The 27614-nt window shown below is 34.6% G+C and overlaps 1 protein-coding gene across 1 annotated transcript; it reads left to right on the forward strand.

Annotated features, from left to right (window-relative positions):
* The first annotated feature begins 407 nt into the window (after positions 1-407).
* LOC120329451 (MAGUK p55 subfamily member 7-like) lies at positions 408-26895 on the forward strand. Its single transcript, XM_039396079.2, has 16 exons — positions 408-555; positions 5298-5452; positions 7864-7941; positions 9607-9723; positions 10350-10466; positions 14032-14113; positions 15765-15931; positions 16344-16453; positions 18983-19162; positions 19694-19797; positions 21206-21292; positions 21923-22117; positions 22814-22907; positions 23071-23179; positions 26359-26505; positions 26581-26895. Exons 1-16 carry the CDS (start codon positions 501-503, stop codon positions 26761-26763), a joined length of 1980 nt encoding a protein of 659 aa, XP_039252013.2. The 5' UTR covers positions 408-500; the 3' UTR covers positions 26764-26895.
* Positions 26896-27614: the final 719 nt, after the last annotated feature.

The raw sequence follows: 27614 nt of genomic DNA on the forward strand, positions 1-27614 counted from the left end.
TCCAATCCGAGTTCAAAAAATGCCTGGATTCGACTCGAATCCGAGTCCGGATCCAAATCCCGGCCCATCCTTACGGTTACTGTGAATGCTCTGTTTGAAACAGAACTAGCTGAAATATATGACCTTTGTGATGGAACCATACACCTCAATGGATGGAACCGGCTGACAAATAATTTGAAACCCACCACTGGATATATCCGGATAGTATAAATTATAGATACCTGAACTAACAGTAACGTCACGTTTTAAAATAGTTGAGCAAACATGTTTTTATTCTTTTTAAATCATTAATGAACGATTTTTACAAATACATTTTGTTTGTGATTTTCACTTGCACAGCTCGAGTTATTTTATGCCGTCAATAGTTAGTCGGTAAAATACTATTTATCGGGATTATTGGTTGTGGAGTCCAAGTAAACACTACACGGGTATCCGAATCTCTCAAACAAGATTTGTCGGCGAGTGCGGCAGCAGACGACTGGAATTTTTATTTTCGAGTGATGATTGAAGGCACAACCAATTGCAAAAGAAACATGGTCGGGAAAACGAATTCAGGTAACAGGAAAATGATATTGTGATTACGGTGTCTGCATCACGAAAATTTTATATCAGTTCAGTACCGGTACGCCCATGCACGGAAAATTCAGTACCGGTACCGTACGGTTCCGCATCCATATATTTCAGATCTCAGGATCTTGATATTCACTATCCAGCCATCTCTTGGTTTCCCGGTTCTAGTGCCGGGAGGTCTGCATATTGGGCCCGACTTATCTGAAATAGACTGCTGGACTGTAATCATATTCCTAACATTTTCACCAACAACTTTGAGATTCTGGGATTTTATTCTTCGATATTTATTGATTCAGCCATCTCTGCATTTCAACATTTGCTGAACCATTCTGCCATTCGAGTTGTTATGTACCTAGATACCGTACCGGTCCCCCTTGAAAAATTCCAATTTTGTTTGACTTACTGGAGTCAAATCTGTTTCCTATTTAAGAAAATCATATTTCTGTGTTTAGCCCCAAGCCCTTCCTGCTTTCTTACTCAATTTTCTTTTCCCACTTTGCATCACTGTTTCATACCGGTACCGTACCATATCGGTGCAGTAACAATTTTTATCATAATGTCGCGATATGACTCATCTATCGTCATGCCAGACGCTCCTCGTTTGTGAGACACTTGAAATGTTTGTTTTATTGAACCAAATGGAGGAAAATTCTTGGAATTTGGATGGTGTTTTTAGTGAAAGCGAATGTTCCGTGCCTCACATGTCATAGGGTGGCTTACCGACTTTGCGGCCACGACCTATCTGCGACCATCAACTTCATCGATTAAATTAATGCCGAAAAAATTAACGAACCGTGCCGATATTTCTCACACGTTATCATCCACTTATCCCTCGTAGCTCTACGAAATTACACTAAAATGCGGCCACAAATAAAAAAGTTACGACCGAAAATCTGACCGAAGAAAAAAACCGGACCATTTTACCATGTCGCCAACTACCCATTGTTCCTTCAAAAAAGGTTGAAAATCCATACAAATATAAGAGATAAAGAGATGAAACTTGGAAGGTGGGTAGAGTTGTGTTTCTTTTAACCATCTTTAAAGTTTCGTGTCTCTACCTTCAAAGGAGGGGGAGTAGGGGGGTGCGCATTTCCAATACGTCAATAATATCTTTGTCAACTAATTTGCGACCACCGTGTTTTTGTCTGTTTGATTGCTGTGATGCGGTGTTTGTTTATAATTTGAAGAATCTTGTTTGAAATAATCGTGTTCTTAAAATATATGACGGTCAAAAATGCAATTAGAAGCCCATTTTTTCACGCATGGCTGCGTATGCCCTAGTCTCGACGCCGCAGAAACAATGTTCTAGGCTTGAAATCCGTGGTCGCACACTGGTCGTTCGGTCGCAAATACGTCTTCAGAGTGTCGTACTTTGGTGGTTTGTATAGCTTTAACCCCTGGTCGTAGAAAGTTAATTCGAAGTTCAGCGTGTAGAATAAATGCCAAAGCACCTACGGTGAAAAAATTAACGGGTTAGAAATATTGGTTTTTGTTTTATAGCGATTTGAATGAAATCGTCCGCAGACTGGCTACACCACCCTACAGCTGAATTTGAGAGACCGGACCGGTACCGTATTCGAGCATTTATGTCGATGTTCAAAATTAGCATATTTGAAAAGTTCAACATCATTGTTAAAATTTATCATTTTGGTTTATTAAATCAATATTTCCTCGAGGAAGTTATTATTATAAAATGAAGCCTTTATTTTGGGCTGCACATACCTTAAACCAGGGGTTCCCAAACTTATTTGGCCGCGGGCCAAAATTTTAAGGCGAGGATACTCGCGGGCCAGTGAAGAGGGATGAACAAAAAAGTCTGACGTAAAGGCTGGGGTTCATGGCGCACTTAAGCGCCCTGAGAAAATTTTGAAAAATAGGCTGCAAGATTGATTTTAGTTACACCCAGTATCGCAGTTTGTTATGTAATAAAATTCATAAGTATAATAGTTAGGTGATAGAATACCCGAGGAATAACAAGCACGACTTTCAAAAAGGATTTGTAACTGATAGCGACTAATGAAGTTACTTGCTCATCTGGACTACGGCTTCGTATAAATGTCTACTCATATCATGGTCAAGTTTATTTTTTCCATCCAGTAAAAATAACAAACGAAATTATGAAAAAAGTAAAATTGACACGCATTTTACTGGGAAGGGAAATCGCTGGGAACTGATTATCAGGCAGCGACACCCAAGGTTTGTTATCTAATTAAATTTGTAGTTGAAGTTTATAAAACACTGTTATCTCTGGTGAGTATGGTTTTTGCAGTTGTACTATCAATATTATCCACTGACACAGAGATTGAGATTGACCCCAGAGATAAGAGATGACCCCAGAGATAAGAGATGACCCCAGATAGCGACTCATGTTTTTTTTTGTTAAACAAAAAAATGTCTCAATGTATATAAATATTAAAAAAAAAAAACGAATAGCCAACATAATTTACTTGCATTTTTGTAGATACGTGTAAATGGGGTTTGCTCGAAAACTGATGTTCAAAACGTGGCTCCAATTTGTTACATTGCATTTGCAATACCGCACTCTAAGTGATTATCTGTCAGTCTGGACCGTAGTTTAACAGGAATAGAACAAGAATAGTTTGTTGGCAAAGAAGACAAATCGCTGAAGTTTGATTCTTTTCAATAAAGAAATAAGAACGCTGCCATTTATCCGAAAAACGCCTGTTTTCAGTGTCTAGTTTTCGTTTTTGTGACATCTTCAAGCTTCCTTTAATATAGGGCTGATACGTGATACCTAAAAGACTGCCGTACGCAATCCTAATACCGGTACGTAAGTTAAGATGCCAGTATAATTGAATTGTTACGATATACACGTGCTTAAATTGTGATAATGACGTAACAATTGGTGGCATCTACGACATAAAAGGATGAACACATTTAAATTGTTAAACGTGTTAGTATTTATTCACGGTTATAGTTTCACTAATGTTCAGCGGGCCATTTGAAATCGGGCCGCGGTTTGGGAACCCCTGCCTTAAACGAACTGCACTGAAGTGACACATGCATCGCACAAACAGTTAAACATGCCCTAGCGACCCAAAATTTTGTAAATCTTGCAATCCAAGAATAAAATGCTCAAATACAAGATGACATGTAACACTTTTATAGCCGAAATTTTTTAAGTAGGCTAACATTTACTTTCCCAGAAATTACTTCAAAAAGAGAAACCTGTGCATATATGCCATTAGCGGGTTTTGAAATTGTGGATTGGCTTCACTCAAGCGAAATAGATGCTGCCAAATTTTACGCTGTGATAGTGTGCCGGATTACCCATTCTCTAAAAAATAAAACCAATAACTTTCAAGTTGTTGTTGAACAAGACAGGCAAACCCAAGACTTTTGAGGTGACCGCTCATAATAATCCTCAATGGATTCAAATTCGCATATCTTCTCGGGTAATCAGCATCATGGTGGCAATGCCAATCATATTTTCAGTACTTGGTTGTTAAGTAAAACACATTGTACAACGTGGAAGTGAGACACCATGAAGCATCTGTTGATATATTATGATTTGATAACACGGTCCACCCAGCAAATACAGATATATCAAAAGATCAATACTGTCATCTTGAGTTATTTATTTTGGTCGTCTTTCGTTTAAATATTCATGATTTGGCATACAGATTGTTCTTTGCAATCAATAGCAATTATCATATCAATTAGTATCAGCTGGACAGACGCTTGACTAGTTCATTGAATTTTTCTTGGAAATTTTTTTCATTCCCTCAGTTTAGCTTCTGCTTTCTTTCTGTCATGTATATAATATTTTCACCCTCTCTATTGTATTTATTCGTTGTTTGATTTTCAATTCATTCATTGCCTGAACATTTTAAGGTATAAATGCCTGTTTCTGAGTTTTTTTTTGTGGGAGTTAAATTTAAGGTCTGTATGTTATATGTGTATAGTTTGATATATAATCGTTGAGTTGGCCAAAGTAGTGTTCTTTAAACATTTTTTGTCCCGACCCACTTGGCACAGCCAAATTTTTCGTAAACCCCGGGAACTAAAAGAAAAATAGAGAAAATTTAATATTCTGGAAAATATTGAAAAATAATATTGAAATAGACAATATCTTTAATAATGAGGTCGATGTGCTTGCATATTCTGGCACAAAAGGTTGAATATTAGCTTTATCTCGATGATGGTGGATTGGTGGGTCTTCATACTGGTTCAAAATCTTTCACATTTGAAAGGTATTTTGTTTTAATATATGTGTCCCCGTCGCGACCCACCAGGTGGCCGGAACCCCCAGTTTGAAGAACCCCCTGCTAAAGCTTACTTTCACATCCACTATAATTTGCTTTCATAATGGGTCATCTCACCCACAATTTGTGCCCACTGCCCAGCCTTCATCCATATATTGTGTCTTTCTGCTCGACATCAAAGTTTCTCTCATAATTCCCTTTCGCATACCTGTTTCCCTGGCTCTGTCTTTTGAATTGTGTCGAATATCATGTCAACCCACATTTACTTTCATCTCTCATGCTAATAACTCTATCATGTTAATGCTTGCTTTCAGCTGTTCTATCAGTGGTTTTTCAGTGAAAGGTTCATGAGCACGCTTTTCAGCAAAGTTGCATAAAACATGTTCAAAGTTTTTAGCCTTCCTGTACTATCCACCTACACCTTTATGATTCAAAAACTGTTCTCTGCTTTATTTGTACTTCAAACCTATAATATCATAACTTTTGTTTTGTCTTTATCAGCAGTGGAGCAAGGAAATCAAGATATGGACGGTGATGGATTGCAAGATATTTTACAAACTGTTCAGAAATTAGAATCCAGACTACAGGATGATGGAGACAATATTGAACCTTTGAACGACATATTACTTGACAAGAACATGCAGGCATTGATAAAGGTAAAAGTAGACCAGGGGTGGCGAAATACAGCCCGCTGGTCAGATCCGGCCCACAGAAGTGTTTCATCCAGCTCACTTGTGTCTGCTAAAATTATGAAAAGATTTTGTGGATATGAATTCCCATTGAAAATATTGATGAAAATAACGTCAATATGATCCCGATTGCTACATTGTGCTTTTTCTTTTTATATAAACGTTAGCCTTGCTGATTGACTAGCTGTTGTAAATAAACTGTTTTTTATTCATAGTGAATTTTGAGCCTCTGGCTCGGTATCCAATACTATTATCCGTAACTGACCCACTCAGAAAAGTACGGTAATTACCCACCCCTGAGGTAGACACTAATCTAGAATTAGTTTCACAGGCAGACTCCAAATCAGCCTGTCTGTTTGACATAATTAATTTCAGGATCTGGTTATTGTATGGTGTTGAGTCGGATTAAAACCAGATGGATCTACTTTTACTTACTAACAGTTTTTGCTTTGAAGTTATTGAGTGGATATTTAGTTTCACGTAATATTTTCAGGAATTCGTCTTGCAGTTTAAATTTGAGATGTCATTGAATAGGCATTGAACAAGTAGGAAAAAATCAGAAATCAGAATAAATTTGATTTGTAAGAATAGCATAACCTCTTTCTACAAAATATCGACTATATTTGCAAGCTTTTGATAGATCATAATCTCGACTTCTTCAGACAAAACAGGATGTAACTTATGCAAAAAGGGAATGAATTATGTCTAGTGTTAGATTTTTTTGTAAGAGAATTTTCTTTAAGTGAACTAGAAATAAATGAGACTCATTTGTAAACAAATTTAATGTTGATAAATATGCCGATAGCTACTGAAACTATATAAAATTCTAGTCCTGCGTAACCACCATTAAATGCTGCTTTATGTGAGACTTCATTTGAAGCTGTCCAAGTCAATATTATGGAGGAAACAACTTATTAGGGCAGGACTTTCTTATAAACTTTTTGCATAGAAAATTGTCAGTCTGGAGATTGAAAGTAAACAGATGATAGCTCGAGCTAATCTGGTATGACGACTGAAAAGTTTTCGTGGAACAAGTTTCAAATAAACACACATCAAAATAAAATATCTATGAAATAAACAAGGCAAGGCAACCTTTTGTGAATAGGGTTCAATTAATGGTACTCCGGTAGTATGTGTACCAGGTTAATAAGGTCATAATTTTATTATGATTTTCCTTATTTTAGTTCTATTACGAGTTCGGGACTGTCTGTGTTAGCTATTAAGTGAATATACCCCCTGCCCAAAAGTAAAGTAGGCAAACTAAGTTTACTTCGATATTGGTACACATACTTCTGGGTCGCCCAATTAATAAATATCATTTAACATAGTAATTTTTGATTTTTTTCAATCATGGATTATCGGCAAATATCCGCACTAGAAATATTTGTTTCCTGCTTTTGAGCGTGTAATTATCTAAACTGAAGTAGCAATTGTATTGCTAATAAGTAGATGAGTGCATTGTTGCCTTAAGATAAGGTTTTGGTTTGTATGGACAAGCTTTCATATTATTATTAACACAGTTTGGCGAAGGGGAAGTTAGCATGAATGTGATTCTATGTTTCAGAATTTCAGTTATGCCCATGGTCATTTACTGTTTGTAAGTACCGGTAAGCTGATTTAGATAGAATGAAGAAAATGAGATGTTATTTCATATTTTTTTGCCTTTGCTATTAGTGTAAACAAGTGGTCAGCAAGCTGTGGCCCGCGGGCCAGATGCGACGGGCAAACAAGTTATTTATGGTCTTCGAATGACCTCACATTTAATAATGCATAAAAAAAAATTGCTTTTTGCCTGCAATATATGGCGTTTGTTTTGTTGTAAGTAGGGTAATTGAAAGATTGGAAGCATATGCATGTTGTAAGTTGTATACATGCCTAGTGTTTTGGTTGTAAATTAATACAGAAATAGAAGTTGCAGATGCGTCATAATTTGAAGTTTATTAATATTGTGATAATTGATAGGCCGAAATTAGTATGGCCCGCACGCTCTGGAAATGTGTATATTTGCCCCAGTGCCAGTAGTACATAAAATTTGCCAACCACTGCTGTAAACTCTTAATTTTTTTCTGTGAGAACTTAGAAATATTGATCTCACAGTGAAGTTATGTGTAGTAACCTCTAAAGTCCCAGGAACTGCTGAGACTATAACTCATTACATCATCCTTATTAAACACCAATTGATGCAATTTCAGATTTTGATCTTATTCTGAGTATTTTTCCAAGTGCATATGTTGCATAGCATAATATTGTCCAAATTAATCTTTAATAAAAGTGCTGTAATTAATTTTTGAAACAAAACAAAATATCCATTTATGTTTGTATTATTACGGTAAATCATACTTATTAAATGTTGTATTTGTATGTAATTCTGTTTATAGGTTCATGAAACAGTAAAACCTGTAGTTCAGAAAAATACAGAACCAACTTGTACAAACTCATTGGAACTTGTCAGTGAGGTAGGTTATGCTGAATTTTTATTATATATGAAATACGTTTATTATGTTTTTATGCCCACTATTTTTTCTAATACATTCACAGCTTATTTTTGAATTACTGTATATCCTCGCTTATAATTAGAGTTTAAAACTCAAAAGAAAAGTTGCCAAACTAAGGGGTCAGGTTATACATGCCGAACTCTGATCGCACTTATTAACATTCGGTTTATACGTACAAAACTCTGGCCGCACTCAAATGAAATGAGATTATGCTAACTTATTCCAACAGCTACAATTCGAACCATACTAAGTACTCTCGATAAGAGTACTATTTGTAGGGTCGGCTTATATGTAAATATTTATAAATTCGTTATTTTTATTTTTTTTGGGGGGGGGACGACTTTTATGCAGTTATGCAAAACAACGGTGATAAAAACCTACTCATTCTATTCTATTCTGTACTGTTTTTAAGTTGATAAAACCCTCTCATCTTTCTGATGTTTCAGTTTTATGGCCAACATGTGGTCTTATATTGTGATTTGTGAATTAACACTAATTCGTGAGTAACAAAGGAAGTTCCATATAGCAAGTATTATTATTATTAACTATCTAATATCGGTCTATCAGTTTTCAATTGACCTCTGGGTTATTCAAGTTTATCTATTGTTGTACTGTATAATATGGCTTGTTATAAGAATCCCATATTCATAATATAATCGTTGCTTGCTCTGGTGGTATATTTAGAATTGTTGCAGTTTGTTTCTGAAATCTGAAGTAATGAAATCTATGAGGGATTTTCGGTATTAACATTTAGCAATGTCTTCAATGAGTCAAATATTTGAATTGAATATTAATAAGCTTATTTCAAATATATTTTTATTGCGGCTACATATGATATCTGATAGACATAGTCCTATTTATATATACAGGTAGAGATGAGAAAAGGTTCTCATATGCTTTTATTGACTGAATTACAATTACTTAATAACTCTATTCGTTACTTCAAACTACCAGTAATTCTTCAGAATACTCATCAATTACGGTAATTTTCGCTAAGCCTATCATTTTTCTGGCTCCTGGAAATTATTTCTCAGTGCCAAGGATCTTTAATTAGGTAACACGTTTATTTTTGAATCATTATTCCATCACTTGTGCGGTTTACTTACAATTTTTTTCAGATATAGATAATATAATGATTCTTGTAATGCTACTCTATATATCAGAGTTTCCTAACTTATGGGTCCCAAGCTGGGTCGCCTAAAAATTCTTTTGGTTTGCTAGTTTTTTCAACAAAAGATATTGACAATAATTTCTAGTAAATTTTATTGTTTATTTTGTTTTTGATATTGGGTTATTGTTCAGTAGTATGTGTGTAAAGTATCACCGCAAAATAACATGAGAGCATCTACTTTGCTGAAATTAAGTAAAGCGAGTCTTGAGATTGTGTTTCGTATTCTAAGGAATTATGAAGTTACATTATCATCATATCCTTGGGTCCTGAGACTTTACAAAATCAATTTTATCAAAAACGTGGGTCGCTTGAAATAATTTTGGAAACCTGCTATATATTAGTGTTTGTTTGTCTGGAACTTTTGGATGGGAGAGTGCGAAATTGGTCATTGAAATTAATGAAACTAATTAATAAAGCTAGCTTTTTGCTCAATATTAATAAATATTTTTTTACAGGTTCATGCTCTTGCTATGGAATCGGAAGGAAGAATGGAATTGAAAGAAATACAGGAGATTTCATCATTGTTCAAATCTTCTCATCATCTTACAGCTTTGATGAAGTCTCACGATCAGGTAATTGAAGTTGAACCATAATGGTGAATAGGCTTTTCGATGTAATCATTCCATGGTTAGGCATAGAGATGGCAATTCAGAAAAATTCACTATTTTAGAATACTTGAGTCTAATACAGTCGAAAACTGAATTCTAATTTTTCTTTAATTACAGTGATCTAATAAATACTGCTAATTCTTCCAACTATTGCTGGCTCCTAATTTTGGCATTATGAGTTTTAACTTTTGAGCATATTCTGTGTTTTATTGTAAGCTGGTGACTGTTTATGCAAAATGTCAAATAAATATTTTTTGTGATTCTAAAATTTCAAATATGTTTAATTTTGTATCGGTACTCTCAAGAAATAATTGTTCAATCTGCGTCTTAACTTTTTCGCCAGCAGTGTTTTAAAATTTATTTGTTTTTGTGCAGTTATCAAACTATATGCCTATAGGCTCGGTCACATCTTTTTTATTGGTACATATCTATCCTTAGTTCCTGTGTTTAGAACCTTGCTTTGATCCAATTTTTTTAAAATTAAATTCTCATACTGCTGGAAATTTTCTGTTCACAAAATTTTTCCGCTTTAGTATAGTAAGCATGTGAATAATTTTTGGGATTTGTGAATTGTGATGTTTCTATTTCAGATTGCAAGTAAAAATTTTGCGCCTGAATTGCCAGAACCAGACGCAAATGATTATTTACTTGGAGACGAGGAAGAATCAATGAAGGTTGTAAGACTTGTAAAAGGGAATGAACCACTGGTAAGTTGTCACGAGTGTTTGAAACTTACCAATTAGGAGAATATTCAAAATAGAAATAGCACACATAACATGAAAATTGGTAATAATACGTTTTTAACTTCACAAATGTGAAGTAATATAATTGTTAGAATGTGATAGGATCAATCTAGGTGTATAAACTCGAAGATTGGTGCATTCTCACTTAAAACCAAGGGTTTCTGATTCCTTTGTATGCTTTTCTAAATTGTAGCTGTTATTAATGATAAATTGTTCATGTATGCATATTGATTTCGTGAATTTTCCAGATTTGCTAAATTATACACTCAGCACCAAAATCATAATACCGGTAACTATCAAATTTCTCAGAAGTAAATTATGCTTTTTTAGTTTCAAAGCGTGAATGAAAATCAAAACTGAAATTTTTGTTATCAACTTGTTAATATACAAATTATTTATCTATTTTCTAATTTGGCATCTGAATTCTGCAAACCTTCAGATGAGTAGATATATAAAATTCAAAATAGAAATTTTAAATTATTATATTGCTTTATAAATGGAAATAAATTTTCTCATTCTGGAAACGGTCTCGTCTTGATAATACAAGCACTCAAGATCTCTTGACATTCAACACAGACCTGCTTACTTATTAAGTGGGAATTTTTATTGGCATCTGAGCGATGACATCATCATAGAAAATGTCTCATGGGATTAGATTGAAATTTACCAATTTTTTGTCATGTTTATGTCTAAATCTTGAGTATCATTGTATGGCCAACCCTAGAAGATGCCATTCCATGCTGACTGACGCTTAGCAAGAGTCTAAGAACATTAATTAAAACTGTCATCTTGTTTTTGGCGCCCCATTAGTGTGTGTACCAATATGGGGGTAACTAATTTTGTTCGTCTACTTTACATCAAGTTGCGTAAAGGGACTGAAACTTATGGGGCATATTCACTTGGCTAACACAGACAGTCCCCGAACTCATAATAAAGGAAAATCGGAATAAAATTATGGCCTAACCCTAACCTGGTCACTCACTACGGGAGCAGTGGCGCAACCAGCGGGGGGGTTACGGGGGTCGTGTCCCCCCCGTTTGAATTTCGTTTTTTTTTTATTATTGTTCTACGTTCAAACAACGTCGTTCCACGGTCATAACAATCGGGTGAAAACTACTTTTTTCCAGTGCTTTATCACCTCGACGTAATTTAACACCGCCCGACTTCAATCATACCCTTTTGCTGTTAGTTACGTGGTAATCGCTATCCCCGCGTATATGTTTGTATTCGAAAATGAGAAATGTTACCTCAAAAAAGGAGAAATCGCGCGCTGTCGATGCGAATTGAAAGCGACAATAGCATAATGCTATCTCTCTCTCTCTTGTGACGAATACCCTCGTGCTTCATAATCTTGACGCAATGTAACGCCGCCCGTCTTCATGTTATAATAATGCAGTAGAAACTCTGAAAATCTGGATACGAAAATTATTTTCGGAAAAATATTGCTTCGATTAACCTAAGATTTTCTACATATGAAAGGCCGAAAACCGAAAACGCCGTCCGTACACATCCTACCGCCCCCGTCCACGTTCTGATTTAAAAACATTTCACAATTATTTCATTTTTTATCGCAATCGAAAGCAGCCATGTGTGGCACGGCACGGCAATAACTAACAGTCGTTGTGAAAGGTTTTCAATAAACTCCGACTTGAAGTGCTTATAAAGTCACCGTTCTAAGTCGTTATTTCTCTGTCCTTTCTTCTTTCTATGTGCATATTAAGACCATAAAACGTGTTTTATTTTTGAGCTCTGCGCTGATTTGAATATTTCATGTCGGCTGTTATGTATTTTTGTTTGTAAATAAATACCGCTAACTTAAACTGAAAGAAGTTGTCTACAACGCCGGATGCCGACGAAATCCGCGATAGATATTAAATACTATTTAAGAGCTATTTTATATGCGCTAAATTACAAGAAATGAAAAAATTTCCTGTTATGTTCGGTCACTATCGAAACTGAGGATGAAAACAACTAATTAAGACACAATTTGCCGAGGACACCTAAACCACAGTATTTGAAGTTCGCGATATTTGAATTTAAATTCGATTTGGACATCCCTGCATTAAATTAGTCAGCTTTTAGTTGTGTTTCCAAAAATTAGTTGTAAATCAATTATTTTAATTGTCATTATGTCTTCCGGTGAGCTTCAGTTTAGTTTAGAATTTTTCTGGGGTTAGGGTCGGGAAAAGGTCCATTCGCAAGAAGTGAATTTTGTTTTTAGTCTTGAGGAATTCACCCAACGGGCAAGGCACGGCACGAGGGAAACACTGGAATTTATTCAAGCATCCACGAGGCGCAAAGCGAGGGAAACGTTGAAAATAATTAACAGCTTTTCGTTAGCAATTCGCCGGAATGTAATGAAAGACGTTTTGCTACCCACGAGGTGCAAGACAAAGCGAAGCGCCGTTAATGAACGAGTGCAAGGTAAGCGAAAGGCTGGGATTTAATCGATGGCGTTTCCCTTTTAACCACGAGCAATTTATCGTGTTTCAGCGGAGCGACACCTAGTGGCGTTGCGACTTACGTCGTGGTTGCACTGTGTAAATTCCGGTCGGACCCCCCCGTTGAAAACGACCTGGTTGCGCCACTGTATGGGAGTACCTGTTTTTTTGCTTGTCAATTTTCATTTTCTCCTGAGTGCTCTATACTATTTATATCTTTGATAGTCTTGAAGATTCTATAATTTTAATACAAGAGAGTTGTTATTCATTGTTCAAAGTTGTTCCTTTAACTATTTATTAGAATTAGGTTATAAAAATTGAATATTTAAACAAATTTCACTAATGTAAATCATTGATTACAGGAATAGAATGGAATAAAAAAATTTTAAATTATTATTTTTGTGTGTCAAAATAGACACCTTACAGACGAATCAATATATTCCATTCCCTAAGTAACCAAGAGAAATATTATAACCTTAAAACAAAATTTTCTCAATTTGCATATACAAGTGCTTCAAGAATAGAGATATTTATGCAAATTTTGTTTTTAATTCTATCCAAGTTCATGTATTGGTGCTGATACTTAACCCATTCATGTCCAATTATTCTATTTTCTATTTAATTTGTAACTTATATTTCCTGCTGCAAGACAATAACAATACATAGAATGTTAAATTTACACTTTTTGTTAAAAGTTTCTGAAGATGACATATGTTTACCCAATCAGATTGTGATAGCTCTATATAGTTATATTGCCCAGTTGGCATACATTGATTAGTGTATTGTGTCAGCATTATTAAACAATCCTTTTGTCTAGTACATATGATCAAACATGGGGGCCCAATAAGCCAAGCTTTTCAAGCTCGGCTTATTGAGCCCCCATGTTCGATAGAGCAATATAAATTACCCTTATGTCACTATCTGTGGTACCGTTAGCTTAAGGCTTATTTGACCGTACTGCTCCATATTTTTGTCGTTAAGCAGTGCGACAGTTGACTTTTTGACGTGCATTGATCTAAGTTTGGTTTAGCAGTTCGTTTTATAGTAGGTCTATTCATTGACTAAGCCTCTTTATATCTTATCTATAGGGTGCAACAATAGCAGTCGACGAGCTTACCAACAATATTATAATTGCAAGAATCCTAAAAGGTGGAGCTGCAGATAGGTCAGGTATGTACGGAAACTCTACTATAATCGTTATTTAACCTAGAGTAGTGCGAGATTACCTATATCTCGGCTGTAAAGATTTGAAAAAGTTACATATGGGGAAGAATAACCAAAATCCGACGATTCACTTTTCAAAATGCATTCTTTAGTAATATTATTGAATGCGGGATATCGTATATTTTCTAAATCAGGGGTGGGCAACTTCTCTAGTCGGCGGGCCAGATGTGGGAAAATGAAGTTCTTGGCGGGCCGGATTATAACATGAATAGTATTCAATATCTTTATCACATATTTATTCGCTAATGCAAGAAAGAAAATTATAAATCACGTTTAAAGTAAAGTTTAAACTACAAAAAATAGAGACCAAAAAACCCATAATGAATTCGTCATAATGTACTAAAAGTGTAATAATGTAATATCATAATGTACTGATGTACAGTCAGCGGGCCGATCAGAATCTCGTCGCGGCCGGACCCGGCCCGCGGGCTGTATGTTGCCCATCCCTGTTCTAAATTGTGCCATGTTTTGTAAAAGATAGTACAGGGTCTTCATAAACAGGGTCTCCAAAGTCGCTTCACAATTTTAATTTTGTTATGAAGTCAGTTCTCAATATATCTCAACCAGGTTTGTTGTTTTTTATTCAGTAGCCTAATTATTTAAGTATTTTTACTTCATTTATTGATACGTCTGTGAGGGCCAAAACGATATAATTTGATGGCGTCGATAAATTTTAAAATTTTAAAGACTTCATGTACACACAATACTTATTCAAGGAGTTTCAAATTTAAAATATAGAAAAGTGGGAGTAAACACTGAAATATTTGGTTTACTATTTTTTATAGTTTTCAATAATAAATGAATGACTCTTCGGTCATATTTTGAGAATAAAATATGATAATTTCTGAATAAAACTCAAAATTTAAATATTGAATGTGATAAAAATTTCTAGTAGATTTAAATATTTGATTTGTTTCTGACATCCTTGCTCAGCTTATTGAATAAATCTCAAAAAATAGTGCTGTAAACTTCATGAACAATGAAAAATGCCGATAGACATGCTAAACATATTTGATATTCGGGACAATTTAAATTCTTGATTTTAGAAATAATTTAGAATATTTTATTCATAAAATTATGCTTTTCAGAAATTATGATTATTATTATGACTAGTTTTTTAATAAAATAGAAAAACAATTCAAAACTTGCTGAGAAATTTTCACACATTCAGATATTGCAATTGTTACAGTAAATGAAATATTTTTCTGATTCGTGTATTCAACACACTTTGATAGTATTGTTTTATTTCAATGTATTAGGCACTCTGTTCATATATGAATAACCAAAAACGAAATAACTATTCTTTTACTACAAATCAGCATTTTCATCTAACAGAATATTGGGGGCTATGACTCAGCTGTTGAGGGGTTCAGTTCCCATGCCCGCCACCTCACCCAGGGTGTGATAAATTTAGTACGCAATGCCCATCTGGAAATATACCGGTCTTCCCCAAAATCTCCTCTTTCTATATCAGTGACTTATATATATCTTGTACAGGTCTTTGTTCTGAGCAAGAGGCATGAAATGAGCATTGTACATAAAAAATTCATTTATGATTTTTCATGCAATTTAATGATGCTATATTCCTTTATTTCAGGACTTATTCACGTTAATGATATTCTCGTCGAAGTGAACAAAGTACCAGCTATAGGTAAAAAACCTGAGGAACTCATTGCTATTCTTGCGGATTTTCAAGGGCCTCTCACGTTTCGTCTCATTCCTGGAGAAACTACTTTACATTCTGAAGAAGAAATAGGAACCTCGGTACGCAAGGTTTTGTAGCCACATTTTTCAAATCTTCAATTAGTTCATTTTTTCTGCTGGTGGCAACTGATCACCGTACTTCCAATCGCCAAAAAAGCTCCAAGGTTCAGAAAACTGTTACATTGTTATTTAGTCACTACTAGATGAAATCATCATTTATATACAGGGTTTGCTTTTCTTTAGAAATCTAGGGCACGTTGGGCACTTTGACCCAGTGATTTGCGTTTTAGGCATAACTATTTTGGCAGTGCGAGATGGAGAGCCCATACCTGCTACACTCAGATTGTTTGCACTTTGCACCATCTTTATTAAAGTTAGACGAATAATGTGCAACTTGAGTCAAGAAAATTGAGCAATAGTGTTGGAATCCAACCTATGTTATTGACTTCTTAAAATATATTTTATTTCGCAGATGTATGTTCAAGCTAAAATCAACTATGATCCAGCCCGTGATCACCTGATCCCATGCCCGGAAGCTGGTCTGAAGTTTTTCAAAAATGATATACTCCATATTGTGTCCAGGTATGTTCATGATTTTTTGACGTCTTCGGTATTGAATTTTGATTACCTTGGGTTTTATAGCTGAAGTCTGAGTCTGAATTCCCATCCATCTGGAGTCTGAGGCAAAACTTTTTTCAACTCTCACTGCAGGGATGTCCGAAACGAATCAAATATTCGAAATCATTCTAAGTTTGTTATAATTGATATAGTAAATCTTTGAATTTAGGAATATTATAGAACATCTTATCAAGAAATTTGGAATTTAGAGTCGTAAGACAAAGCGGATCAAAATATCTCACAACACAGAGAAAGCAAAGCCTTTATTATTATTTCGTTTTATATATGATCACATGGAGATATAGTGATTTATATAATTTTCCAGATGAACATGCTCTCAATTTAGAATGTAGGGGGGGGGGGGGGGGGGGCTATTTGAGTAGTTTTTGACATTTGAACCGATGTAAAATCTGAGTGAAATAGATTCTCCGTGAAATTATGGTTTCATTGTAACATTCTGACCCTGTACTTCCTTGCATAACAGTTTGAGTCTTATTCAATGTATTCAAGTCACCTTAAAATGCAATTTTTTTTTGGAAGTCAGTATACTCAATTTACCTCATTTTTCGAGGATAATTGAGTATACTGACATCTACCAGTTAAATCAAATCTAAGAAAGCCCTAGAACCAAATCAAAGACCTTCATGAGAAACTTGGGTAGAAGATATAGTTTATTTTAAAAAAATAGTAATTACAAAAACCTTGGAACATAATTATCTGACATCACTTTAAACTTGGTATGATAGATCGCGATTATGGTTTCCATAAACTTTTTACCACAAATAGGCTTTTAGTTTAAATACGAGTTCACTATGGACTAGAAATGGGTGGTTTGACTTGGCCAACAACTTCCTTGATAGAGATACTTTTTATGTTCCTATTTTGGGTTGAATCTAACGCAAAATCTTTGAGCTCTTTCATACACTGGTATCATACAAAGTTCATTTTATATACATTGGTGAGGACAACTTGGCCAAGGAATTCCCTTTCCCCGTATTTCAACCAGCCAGTCAAGGTCTTGATTTCATTAATGTCAGAATATGCTACTTATAGTTAGTCCTCTGTTATAATCAGCTGTACAATGTGAGAATTCTGTTTCATATTCTGTCTCATCGTCAATAAAGCCCAATCTAATTCTGACTCTGTTACTGCTTTTCTGAACTAATATTATGATCTTTCTCTTTGCTGTTTTTCTTTTTTCTACCAATCATATCCGTTTAAGTCTATCCTATCAGTATAATGGTATATACTTTCAACTGACGTTATATAGTTTTCGCCTGAATTCTTTTTCTGGGGCGGCTGTTTTTTTATTATTACTACATGTTTTCGGAGATGACAATGAGTGCGATTACGTCAACTAAAGCTTTTGTAAATGCACTAAGCTTACTGGTGGAGTAGGACTCTGTGCTTGGCTTGTCCACAGCTTTCTTTTTTACTATTTTTTTTTAGTTACAAGAAAAGAACTGCTTTCTCAAAATCCTACGATTGCCCATTGTGGATTTACACTCATATTCATAAAAAATAGAAGCCTATATTGAAAGATGGACATGATAAAGGCTACAAAAAAGTGTTAGGGCTCAAAATAGTCACACAGAACCTCATAATCCTGTGTTATAGCAGTGGGAGAGGCCATTTATGCATATACCCAATTTACCCCACGGTAAATTTCCGACAGACTCAATTTACCTCGATTTTTTCAAACATCAATGAAACAAAAAGTCAATGAGTTACACAAAAATTATCTACTGGGGCAAAGTGAGTCTTTGATAAGGTACTAAAAGGCATCACAAAAAGTTTAAAATATACTATCAGAAAAGTGTCACGTGAAAGTTTCCAAAACAATTTTTTTCGTGGACAAAAAAAATTTCACATACAAACATCTAAAACAATTTTATCATTAGTAGGCAAGTGAGTTATACGCAATGAAATCAAAGCATAGGATATGAACTATTGTTGCTACAAAGTTCAAACCATTCACTCAACATACAAAAAAGTTAGCGAGGTTTTTATACCTTGTACTCAATTAACCCCATATGCTCAATATACCCCCCCCCCCCCCCTATTCAATATTTCATATTTGAAAATATTTTCTCAGAATGTATTTGAAATAGTGGAATATTCGGTTTTGACCATCTTCAGGTCTCTTAGTCAGGAGTTAGAATCTCCGTCAAAATGTTTTTTCAACTTGTAGTCGGGATTCAGAGTCTGCTATAAATTTTTCTCGACGGCAATGCAAATATCTTATATTTTTTGGCACATATCTTGAAAAGCAAATTGATTCAGACATTCTGGCAAATACACAATTTGAAGAAAAGTTTACAATATTGTTTATAAAAACTAGTTGTTTATTAAATAACAAACATTCCACTCAATAATTGTCATTTATTCTTAAACATGGATTAATTTAGAACATATTTAATACTCCGGATTCTGAAACTGCATTCAGAATAGCAAAATATAATTTTGTCTTCTCACAATTGTACTTCTTTACAGAGATGATGAATCATGGTGGCAAGCTTCCATAGTTAATCAAGGAATTCATTCACAAAATTTTTCAAATTCTACGGAGCGAGACAACGCATACAGTAAACTGCATTCCAGTATCAACGGTTCGACATCTTCTTTTGCACCAAAAAGAGCAGGACTTGTTCCTAGTGCAAGATTGCAAAACAGGTAGGGATGTTCATTTACTGATCCCTAGGGCTCTCTGGTCCCTTGGATTGGATGGAGGATTTGATTGTATTGGATTGATTGACAATTTAGTTTTTGATAAAACATTTCTATATTAACAGTACTTATTTGCTTATGTCTTTCTGATCAAAATGACTTTGCAATATGAGAAACTTGTCGACCAATCGCTGAACAGAACTGGGTTAACACGAAACGTGAAATGGTGTTTCAGACTATATATGCTTAAATAAATAAATCATTTTTATGATTAAGAGGCATCCAAACAAGAAAATGTACATCCAAAAAAATATTTTTAAATTTACCAAGTACCAAACGTGAGAATATTTATGAAATAAAGTCTAACCCAGTTTTCGAGATTCTAGGAACCCCCGTTTGGTATTTGGCACAAACGGATTCCTCTAACGAGTTCTGATAAACCTCAAATACATTCATAAACTTCTGTGTCTATATATTTGATCATTGCTCTCTTATTCAAAAAATAAAATAAATACAAAAAAAATTCACATATTTCAGACGTGAAACTCTAAAAAGGCAAGCAACCATTAGAAACATCAATAATAATTCTGTAAAGGGAAGTAGTTCAAGTTTATCAAGTAAGGGACAAAGAAGAAATCCATGTAAGTATTAATACAAGTGGGTGTTTGATATGCCTATGTTTATTTCAAACTATAAGCCAAATTTTGTTAGCAAACTTTTATAGGTAACAGATTATTATATTCATAAATAGCTTGATAGAAATTCCATTACAAGCCAAGTCTTATTTGTGACCTCCAACAGGGCTGTAGAGTGTAGAGCGCGGGAGCTTTTCAAGTGGTGGCGAGCACATTGCATTATTGCAACAATTAACCTTTCAGTTGGCTAAAATATGCCGGCAACGCTTTGTCTTTCTCATTGTATGTATTTGCTGAACAGCGTTTATGAATGTTTCCCCAAGCATCAGTTTCCTTGTTTATTTCCGTAACTATAACTATGACTAATCAGCAATAAGTCAATGATGACGCAACACGTAACAATTGCAATTTCTGCACTCAGCCGCTCAGACACTTCTGTCGCTCAAACAGATATTCAAGCATGGTTGCAAACATTGCCTCGTTTTTGTAGTTTTGAGTGATATTTGTCAGTTTTCACTTGTGTTTCAAGAAAATGATAGTGAATTCATTAACTTAATTGTCATTATTTCTTCCGCGGAGCTTTACTTTAGTTGCAGTGATCGAAATTGAATCTCGCAAATGCTGCGATGGACAAGGCTAAACTTAGCTATATCAGTACTTGCAAACGGCACATGGTTGATTTATTTTAATAAAAATCATGGTTTCAAACACGTAAACCAGTTTTTATGCGCCAACATACCAAAACACTCTCAGAATAAGCATAAAGTTTGCAATAGTAAAGTATAAGAGTAATTTTTCCGGGGTCAATGGTCGGGGAAATGTCCATAGCACTGGTTCGCTATCGGTCCTTGTCTTTAGAGATCGCCCTCGCCCGCTATTGCCCACTTTGAATAGAACGATATGGGCATGATTTTGTTCGTTCTGCGTTATACGCCACAAAGGATGTAGTTCCACATTATAAAATACACACATAGCTTGCTTCTTGTGTCTTTTTCCCCACGCCAAAAAAGAAGCTTTGTCGGTGGTACGTGGCCATAGTAAAAAACAGTAAAGTGGTACGCGGTCAGTAGAAGGTTGAGAACCACTGGTGTAGGGTCTTGCTGGTTTTTAAGTGGTATGGTGCTAGATTCTGAGATGCTGAGTTTCTGAATTTAATATTCAAGAGTCGCAATCGAAATTGTCAATTGGAACAAGGATATTCAGTGATTCAGTGTGAAGAGCCAGAGTCTGATTTTTGAATAGATCTGGAATTGAGTAAAATCTAAATTTCCAAATTTATTTTATGAGTTCTAGCACTGAAGTCACACATTCAAACTGATATACGGTTTTCAGCAACTTGCTAGATTTATGGTAATGAAAATAACTTCTACTTGTCATTGTACTATCTTAATGCTTTTTATATCCTACCATTCAGGGACTCTACTAAGACAAAGTTTTCGTCGATCCAATAGACATCTTGATAGATCAACACCATCACCTGAATTAGCAAGAAAACGTGAAGGTAAATCGATTTGTAAAAATAAAAAAAATGTTTTTACATGAATGGCACTCATTCGTAGTATTTATACTATGAATGCTCCCTCAACCCTTGATGACAACAGGTAAAGTCTTCCTATAATTCAATTTTGCAACAAAATATGTTTATTTTGCGAGATTGGTGTTAACAAAGTACCAAGTCACCATATCTATTAAATTTATTTGATCGCTTACCATTAGAAAGTGTCGTCGCCTAACTTTTGTCTAATCTTCCCCAGCTTTTCGGCACAATATCTGGATTATACCTAATCTATCCCAAATTAGACTGCTATGTTATTCAATTTACACAAAAACAGTTTGACACGTCTGTTTGAGCTTAAAAAGTGTTTAAAACTCTGAATGTTACTACGGAGGTGAACGAGGAAAATCTAAGCTTGAGGAAACGTTCATTATTTTTTAACTTTTTTTTTATAAGGGAATATTTATTGTGAGTTTCAAACAGTGGAAATGTTTGAAAATAAATATCGAGTTTGCTGATAAATAGGTCTTTGTGAATTATTGAATAAGTGCTAATTGATATGCAAAAATAACTTTCCAGAAATCTTTCTCTTGGCTATATTGAAGTCAGTTTATTAAAATTACCTTTTTGGTTCAGAAATTCCTCCCATTGATCCTGCGACAGTGGTTGCATACGAAGAAGTAACGTTGTTGCAACCGCCATCTGAGTCTCCGTTGGATCAACTTTGCTTTCGTCCTTTTGTTCTTGTTGGCCCTCAAGGTGTTGGCAGGAATGTTTTAAAAGACAGATTGATCGATTCAAATCCCACACATTATGGAGTGCCTGTTCCTCGTGAGTTTATTCAATAACTGAGTGATAAAGTTATGTTTAGTTAATTTTAATGTTTGCAGATTTTAGTCTGGTGTGAATATGTGTGAGAATTTTGCTGGTTTATGTCGCTAGATGTATTATGTATTCGCTGGTTTGTTTTACTTCATCCACCAACTATGCATGTTGTTGGCTATTTCTAATTACCATACCTGGATATAGATTTCATTTCAATTTTTTTTTTTCAATGCCCAAAGATGGAAGAAGTTGCTATAAGATTATTATGTATCGAATATCTTTCTTTAAAAGTCTCTCTTGAGTCCTACTGGGCCGGTAATTTCCCCTCATTTGTTGTATCAACTCATGGCATCTTATGAGGCAAGTCTGTCGCACCTTTTGGCAAAGTGCTTAACTAGGGTTAACCTCTATGTTTATGAATGGGCAATCGCTTATTTTAATCCTCTTATCAGTCATTCAAACTTTTTGTCTATATATTTGAGGATTGTTCTCACATTATCTCTGTTATCTTATCATCTCATCAGGAATAAAATACAAATCTTATGATCTTCCTTCAGAAGTTAGAGACTTTTATATTGCAAATATATTGTTAAATAGTAATATATCTTGGTGTCTGGAGAAGTATATATGGAAACTATTTTATTTTAATTTTTGAAAAACTGATAACCAGTCTTAACCATTATTTTGTCTATAAATTTTTAGACACATCTCGAGCCAAACTTGAAGATGAAGAAGATGGAAAAGATTATCATTTTGTTACTCGTGAATATATGGAGCAGGGAATAAGAGACAACTTGTAAGTATTTGGGGTCATTTTTTACCCCAAATCTTTATTTCACGTTTTTTGTAATGACATAATATAAACAATGTTACCTACAAAGCTCACTAAATACTAGAAAACGATCATTTCTAGTGAAGTGACTTTTTTTCTAGTGTTCCATTATTCATTTTTATTTCAGATTCTTGGAATATGGCGAATACAAAGGAAACTTATATGGAACTAGTTTAGAAGCTGTGAAAGCCGTTATCTCTTGCCACCAAGTCTGCGTTCTCACTCCCTATCCACAAGTTAGTATGATATGTTTTATTTTGACTATTTATATTTTTGCATTGCTCATTAATAAGCCTTTGCACAAGTTAATGCACAGAAGCACAAAATTTCTGGTATGGTAGTCAGTGCATTGTTCTAAGCATTGGAAACATACTTTTCTCGCCATTAGCCCATGCATCTGGAATGAATAACTCATTTACTATTCCTATATCTGTAAATGCTGCTAACAGATAATAGGCTGTGGTTCACCATATGGTTAAGTTGTCTAATCATCTTTTCTGACCCCGGGATAATAAGGAAAATTGTATCTTGTTGCCTTTGCATTCTTTTAACTTAATTTCTAGCAATTTGTTACATCTGAATATAGTGGTGAGGTAGGATTTATTTAATCCTCATTAATTTGACACGAAGTGGACCTATCGATCATTTTTTTATTATGTTGTTGTTCTTGTTGGTATTTTTCTTGTTGTTATAAAAAATCGCCTTTCTCTTTGAATACTGGACCAATTGCTTTGAAAGCTCCAGTGGTTAATAAAGATTGTTGTCGCTAGATGGCTATTACTTCTATTTATTCCAAAAATTCTGTGGGCTCTATGGGATCCCGATTTTTTGTATGCAATGACGTCATCAAAATTAAATTGCGCACCCAGGGTCGTCTCGCATCCATTGCTATCTGGTGCTCAGGCGAAGTCCGAGAGACTACAATCCGGTAATCTACTGTAAAAGATTAGATACCCTTACTACTTTGTTCTTGGTCTTCATGTTCATAAATTTGAGCGATGCTCTTGTTTTCAAATAAAATTAGATCATGTCTTCATGAGAATGCTTATGGATAAGAAATTAAATATACTTTAATATCTGATTTGTAGTCTGTCTTGAAGTCTTTTTTATGAATCTTGATTTGCTTTTTAAATGATCTTGAGTACATCTTTGACATAATTGATAGTTAGTACTTAATTTTTACTGGACATCAGACACATTGTCAAGCAATGTTCTTGTATCATCATGGGGTGACCAACCAGTCAGAGACCACGAGTCGCATTTCGTACTTTTTTGCTGCGAAAAGCCACATTATAAACAAGAACACACATGAACATCAGATATTCAGCTCTGCTAGAATGCTAGTTTATTGTGAATGTGACTATCCAACATGATTATGAGTCTATGACAGAAATTTACAAGCCATTTATTGTTATGCATGCTACTTAGTGGAACTTCTGGCATTCCTTGGATTGAACAATCCTTTTTAAATTTGGCTTGTATGTCATTGTAGCCAATCGAAGCAGTTCTTTCACCACATGGGTGTCAGTCAGAACACATCAATGCTTTGATTTCACACGTTTTGGGGTAGAAAATGTTGCAGACGCATGTTGACCCAAACATTGACAATATCCCAAGCGCAGCTCGTTTGACATTGGGGTATATTTCCATTGCATGCTTTTTCATAAATCAAGGGTCCCTTAATTAAAGTTGGTCTTCTTCATAAAGATTAATCTTCTCCAACTCAGTTGCAGCCTTATCTGAGACTAGAGGGAATTTTAAACAATTCATCTCGAAATTAAATGAGTCATCCACGACTTTTTCTGTGACATTTTATCTGCACTTCAATTACTTTACTCGAATGGTAAACTCTGCGTTTGTTGCCGAACTTCGATACGATTACGACAGACGTTGTTATGCAATAAACGCGTGTCACAACAAAGAATTTGATTGCGTATTATTATTGTAGAACTGCAAGGTAAATTGAATGAAGGTGTTCATGTATCTCCGACGTAAAAGAACATTGCACGATGATTCATACTGTGTTTAATCGAAACAAGATGAATCGTAGTTAGCAAGTTATTTTTTCCTTAATATAACCAAGGATAAAAGAGCCGCATAAAACCGGCACGAGAGCCGCGGGTTGTCCACCCTTGCCTTAGGCAGTCATCTCAAAGTTAATGGCATTGACATGTTTTTCCGCAACTTTTGAGTAAAGGTTGTGGTCATCGTTCACGAATATATTTTCAGGTGGCTTAGATTTCTCATTTGAAATACTAGTCATTTAATCTTCATGGTAAATTAATAAATTTATCAAAATAAATCAAGTCATTTTATGTGGCAAATTTACCTTCAATGTTTACCTTCTCTTGGTTTCTCAATGTCATTGGTTTTTATTTCATAGAAATGGAATAGGATATATATAGTATAATATGGTATTGGAAATTGAAATGCATTATTATCGCTTTTTGCTGATTCACGCTGTGAACATTTGTATATATTTTAAATACTCAAGTTTTAATGAGAAATAGCCTTTCATTAGCAATCATACCAATATATCATACATTTATGGCATTATCCAATATGCCACAAACTGCTGGTATGAAATATTAATAGAACACCTCGATTTGGACATTTGTGTATCATAATAGCTTTGCTACGCTTGATGTCAAATAAAAGGATTGCTAATAATTGCTTCATTGTAAGGCAATACCACTCCCAAAGGTTCCAACGGTTTCTACTTACAGATTCAATGAAACGACAAAACGGCTCCTTAATTCATTAATGGTAACTATGACAGATAGGAGAACAGTTGAACTGCAAATAAAAATATGACCACACAACCTGGGTTCTGCTTTGGGGGCACTCTGTAATTTGTATAATACATTATACTAAGGAAAGAATATATGATTAGGAAGCGGGCATTTTATGCAATTTGGTTATCAAAATTCAGTGTTTTCGTTTGTATTTGTTACATGTATCACATTTTCTAGTCTTGGATTAATTCCAATACTGTCTTGAGTTATTATCTGCACCAAATTTTCATACAACTGGATATATTTGTCTAGTTCATGTATATAATAGTATGTCCTTCTCAATAGCTGACACTATAGCAAAATTTTATTCAATTGCTTTAATCATTCATTGGCATGTAATAAAACCCGTACAATATGCTTAATATGTTGTGCAGATTACATAAATTGTGTTTGGTAATTGCATTTGCGTGACGCTCTATTTCATATCAGATAACTTCTCTGACCTGAGCATAAAAAGTCATATTTTTTTGCAATAATCAAAGAAAATAAGTTTGTAAGGAGCTTCGATTCTGAGAAGAACCATAATCTTTTTTATCATTGTTCATTGACTGCCCAATTTATTACACTCTGGGTGCCTATGGATATCTTACTTATTCTAATCTTTCTTAACTTGTTCACAGGCACTAAAGATATTGCGCAATGGTGCACTGAAACCTTTCATCGTTTTCGTCAAACCACCCAAAGTTGAGAAATTACTTGATAAATCTGGACAAACAGGTTCAAAGTCAAAACTGACTATAGATCGAGATATGAATGTACCATTTTCGGTAAGTTGAATGATAAATTTATCTTGTATAGCATATGACAGGTTTATCCATAAATCATACACACTCTTTCCTTAGACGGAAGAACTTCAAGATCTCGTTAAACGAGGAGAAAAAATGGAATCGTCTTTTGGTCACATGTTTGATTATGTTGTTGTTAATGATGGAGTAGATCGTGCTTTCGCAGAAATAAAACAAGTTGCTTTTGCTGTGGAAAACGAACCTCAATGGATTCCTAAAATGTGGGTAAAAAATGCTTGAGAATTGAGAAACTACTATGCAGTTTACTGTATAGTCAAGATGATAGCATTTTACAATGTTATTAATATTGAAGGCAATTGATAGAGAAGGCAATTACAGATATTTTCTTACAACTGAACTTTGTTCACTATGGCGAAATGGTATAACAGGGTTGGCCAATATCATACGATTTACCAATGGGTATATATGATGTTTTCAACAAAGAAGAGTTTACAAATTGTAATATTCTTTCAAACATTCATCTATATAAAAGCATGGATAATACGGTTTCTCATTTGATTTATGGGTACTCCTGAAGTATGCGCACCAAGATGTCGCACAACCTGAACCCTAACCTTGTACACAACCTGAGTTCAGGTTGTGCGCCATCTTGGTGTATTTCTGTTTCGTACAGGTATTATCAAAATTACCTTTTTTAATAAATCTATTTTAATTTATTACTAAAATTAGGAATTTACTGTATTGGATATAATTAACTTTTGAATGGGTTCACATATTTTATTTGTTTTGGCCATTCCTATGGTATTTTTACTTGGTAACTTCGTCGAAAAGTAAAAAAGCGCTGTATTCACTGTTTATGACTGATTCATAATTTCACGCCTAGATTGATGAGCCTTTGATTAAAATGAAACATAAAAGCATTTTCAGATCTTTATTTTTTAATTTTTTTCAAATTTTACTATGGTTTCTTTCCATTATACTTGCTTTCTATATTGTATATATATGATTTTGTTCTTATTCCGCAATCATAATCTTCATTGAAACAATTTGTTTTGTAGTTTTAATTTTGTGCGTTTTATATTTCCTGGCATATTAGCTCCATTGTGCTATTGCTTATTGTTATTGCTCAT

The sequence above is a fragment of the Styela clava genome, chromosome 12, assembly GCF_964204865.1.
Source record: "Styela clava chromosome 12, kaStyClav1.hap1.2, whole genome shotgun sequence".
Lineage (NCBI taxonomy): Eukaryota > Metazoa > Chordata > Ascidiacea > Stolidobranchia > Styelidae > Styela > Styela clava.

Excerpts from the sequence above, each read along its gene's own strand:
- LOC120329451 (XM_039396079.2), top strand. The coding sequence starts at position 501 with ATGATTGAAGGCACAACCAATTGCAAAAGAAACATGGTCGGGAAAACG. Across the intron at positions 19,798-21,205 it reads GGGACAAAGAAGAAATCCAT|GGACTCTACTAAGACAAAGT; the intron begins GTAAGTATTAAT and ends CCTACCATTCAG. Across the intron at positions 21,293-21,922 it reads ATTAGCAAGAAAACGTGAAG|AAATTCCTCCCATTGATCCT; the intron begins GTAAATCGATTT and ends TTTTTGGTTCAG.